General features: G+C 56.4%; 1 protein-coding gene across 1 annotated transcript; it reads right to left on the reverse strand.

Moving 5' to 3' along the window:
- Window positions 1–362: 362 nt before the first annotated feature.
- LOC119713839 (claw keratin-like) lies at window positions 363–1,223 on the reverse strand. Its single transcript, XM_072028175.1, has 2 exons — window positions 1,191–1,223; window positions 363–1,092 (listed from the first exon to the last, which is right to left on the reverse strand). Exon 2 carries the CDS (start codon window positions 1,069–1,071, stop codon window positions 691–693), a length of 381 nt encoding a protein of 126 aa, XP_071884276.1. The 5' UTR covers window positions 1,072–1,092; window positions 1,191–1,223; the 3' UTR covers window positions 363–690.
- Window positions 1,224–3,438: the final 2,215 nt, after the last annotated feature.

Here is a 3,438-nt window from a genome sequence, read left to right on the forward strand (position 1 = left end):
GAGCTTCTGGCCCAGTGGTGGGGAAAAGCTTGCCAGTGCTCCATCGAGATGTGGGAGGAAACGGAGGGAAACTGGAGGGGGTGGAGTAAAGGCTGGTGGGGGGCCCTCAGCCTCTTTTGGATGCCCCATGGCCTCTGCAGTAGCTCCAACCAGGCCTTTTCCTCTGGGGAGCCTGTGGCAACTCTCTTTTAAGAGCTGTGCTGCCTGGGGTAGGGCGTGGAGGTGAGGGAATGGCTGCAGGACCTCTGAGAATGCCCTGGGTGGCAACTGGTAGGATTGGACCCAGAAAGATGGTGCGTCCATATGGCAAGTGGGGAGAACAGGAAGTGTCAAGGAAAAACTCTGCTCAAGAATGTGGTATAACAGTTTTTATTACTGCTGTAGGGGATTGTAGGGAATCAGGGAGACGGCAGGAAGGCAGTCCCTGTCTCCTTGCAGAAGGTAGAGCGGTACTGAGAAACAGCCGTGCCACAGGAGGCGTCCGTTCCTTGGCTGCATCGTCATGGGGCAGCAAGTCCTGAAGCAAAGCTCAAACAAGGAGGAGAAGGACAGAGGGTCCCATGCAGGCACAAGACCTCCAAGCTCTGGAAACCAGTGACACCGAAGGGGAGCTCTTTGTGATGTCATGTCAGGATGTTCCACGGCAGCTGAGGAGATCTCCTTCGTCAGGGGCAGGAGCCAGACGTGGGCTTAGCAGGGCCCGCAGTTGCCACTGAGGTACCTGAGGCCCCGGCGCCAGCCACCGTATCCGCAGCTCCCAAAGGCTCCATAGCCCCCATAGCCGCCAAGGCCTCCATAACCCCCAAGGCCTCCATAACCCCCAAAGGCACCACGGCCTCCAAAAGTGCCGCCAAAGCCCCCTGCAACAGCCGGGACTCCTGCCGAGCCAACTACGGCGTGCTGAGGGAAGGAGCTGAGGATGGGTCCGGGCAAGGTGAGCACCGTGGCCGGGGGCTGGATCACCACGGTGGAGTCGGGGCACTGCCGCACGCAGGGCTCGTTGGCGCTGTCAGCCAGCGGGGTCGGGGCAGCCACCCCGCACACAGGGGCACACAGGCTGGAGCAGGACATCTTCCACGTAGGCAAGGAGTACTGCAAAGGGCAGGCAGAGTTAGGCAAGGGTCTGGGGAGAGGCTGTATTGATGGAGGCAGGGAGAGAGCCCCGAGAAGCCTCCAAGAGCACGACTTACCCAGGTGATCTGTTCAGAGACAAGTGGAGGAAGCAGGATAGAGGGCTGCAAAGCCCTCAGCCCTTTTATATCTGTCTCAGGGAGCCTGTGGAATCAGGCAGGACGTGGAAGCCTCAGATATTCATGCAATAAAGCTGACTACCCTTCATGACACACGTGGTGATGCGGGGGCTATTATATCTCTCCCCAGTGGGGGACACTGAGGCACAAATGTGCCCTGGGGAACAGGAACGTGACAGGAGGAGTAGACCATGACGCGCACATACATGAAAGGCCAGCCACTGCTGAAGCTGATCTTATGACATGAATAAATCCCAATGAATTCCTAATCCCCCAGGTTGATGGGGGTTCACCCTCAGTACCAACAAAACCAGAGCTCTTTACTTGGCCTTAGATGAATTGGCGAGCAAGGAGTAGCACATGTCCCACGGGGCAGGGAGAAGGGCAATGGTTAGGGATGCTCCTCAACTCCCACCCAAGTGCCCTTCTGCCCTTGCCTGTACAGGGTGATGGTGAGTGTTTGGAATTTTCTGCAAGTGGGTGGGATGGCTTCATCTGTTTACCCAAACTTCTACCACCTCCGTTTACCACCCTGTGAAATGGAAGTAATGACAGGTGTGCTGGCTGTGTACAGTGTAGCACAGTGCTTCTTCAGCAAAATACCTCTGACTCTTCCACAGAGACAAAGTTTGGGATTAGGAAGAAATCAGGGTTTATTGGTGTTGTGAGGTCAGCTTCAGCAGTTGGTGACTTTCACATAGTTGCATGTCACAGTCTGTCCCTCCCATCAACTCCTGTTCCTGTGGGCATGCTTTTGCCTCATTTTCCTTGGTGGGGAGGGATACAATTGCCCTGACTCCACGTTTGCCGTGATTTGTGCTGGCTTTATTACACGAAAATTTGAGGCTTGTAATTGCATGAATAACTGACGGATATAATTGCCCTGCATTTACATGCATGTCATGAAGGGTGTCAGCTTTATTGTATGAATATCTGGGGCTTCCACATCTGTTTCTAGCTACGGGCTCTCGTACGATGTATAAAAGGGCTGAGGGCTTTGCAGCCCTCTATCCTGCTACCTCCACTTGTCTCTAAACAGATCACCTGGGTAAGTCGTGCTCTTGGAGGCTTCTCGGGGCTCTCTCCCTGCCTCCATCAATACAGCCTCTCCCCAGACCCTTGCCTAACTCTGCCTGCCCTTTGCAGTACTCCTTGCCTACGTGGAAGATGTCCTGCTCCAGCCTGTGTGCCCCTGTGTGCGGGGTGGCTGCCCCGGCCCCGCTGGCTGACAGCGCCAACGAGCCCTGCGTGCGGCAGTGCCCTGACTCCACCGTGGTGATCCAGCCCCCGGCCACGGTGCTCACCTTGCCCGGACCCATCCTCAGCTCCTTCCCTCAGCACGCCGTGGTCGGCTCGGCGGGAGTCCCGGCTGTTGCAGGGGGCTTTGGCGGCACTTTTGGAGGCCGTGGTGCCTTTGGGGGCTATGGAGGCCTTGGGGGTTATGGTGGCCTTTTGGGCTCTGGAGGCCTTGGGGGTTATGGAGGCCTTGGCGGCTATGGAGGCCTTGGCGGCTATGGGGGCTATGGAGCCTTTGGGAGCTGCGGATATGGCGGCTGGCGTCGCGGCCACAGGTACCTCAGTGGCAACTGTGGGCCCTGCTAAACCCACCTCTGGCTCCAGCCTCTGACTAAAGAGAGCTCTGCAGCTGCACTGGTATTTCCCAGCATGACAGCCGCAGGAATGGCTCCCCTTTGGTGTCACCTGTCTCTAGAGCTTGGAGGCCTCCTGCCTGCATGCGGCCCAATTCTGACTTTTACCTGCCCCGATTGAGATTCTTTTCAGGACTTGCTGCCCCATGACAGGCAGCACAGTATCTTCCTCCTGTTCATGTAGCATGGTTGCTGGTTACCTCCTCTGTGCCTTTTCCAAGGACCTGATGGATGCCTCTGCCCAGGGGCTGCCCTTCTGTCAACTTCCTGCTCCCATGGACTTTTAATAAAAGCACTGTTGCACCACATTCTTGACCCATGGTATTTCTTCATCGTTCTTCTTCCAGACTTCCCCCAAAACTCAGAGCCAGGGCAGTTGGGCTGCTGGCTGCATTCCTGCCTTTGCTACCGGGACCCTTGCTTCTGCACGTTAAGCTGAAGGAGGGGAGGTTTAGCTTGGACATCAGGAAGAGGTTCTTCTCCAAGAGGGTGGTCGCACACTGGAACAGGCTCCACAGTGAATTAGTCACTGCACCAAG

The sequence above is a fragment of the Anas platyrhynchos genome, chromosome 26, assembly GCF_047663525.1.
Source record: "Anas platyrhynchos isolate ZD024472 breed Pekin duck chromosome 26, IASCAAS_PekinDuck_T2T, whole genome shotgun sequence".
NCBI lineage: Eukaryota > Metazoa > Chordata > Aves > Anseriformes > Anatidae > Anas > Anas platyrhynchos.

Bases quoted from the DNA above. Each gene is read 5' to 3' on its own strand.
- LOC119713839 (XM_072028175.1), bottom strand. From the start codon at position 1,071: ATGTCCTGCTCCAGCCTGTGTGCCCCTGTGTGCGGGGTGGCTGCCCCG.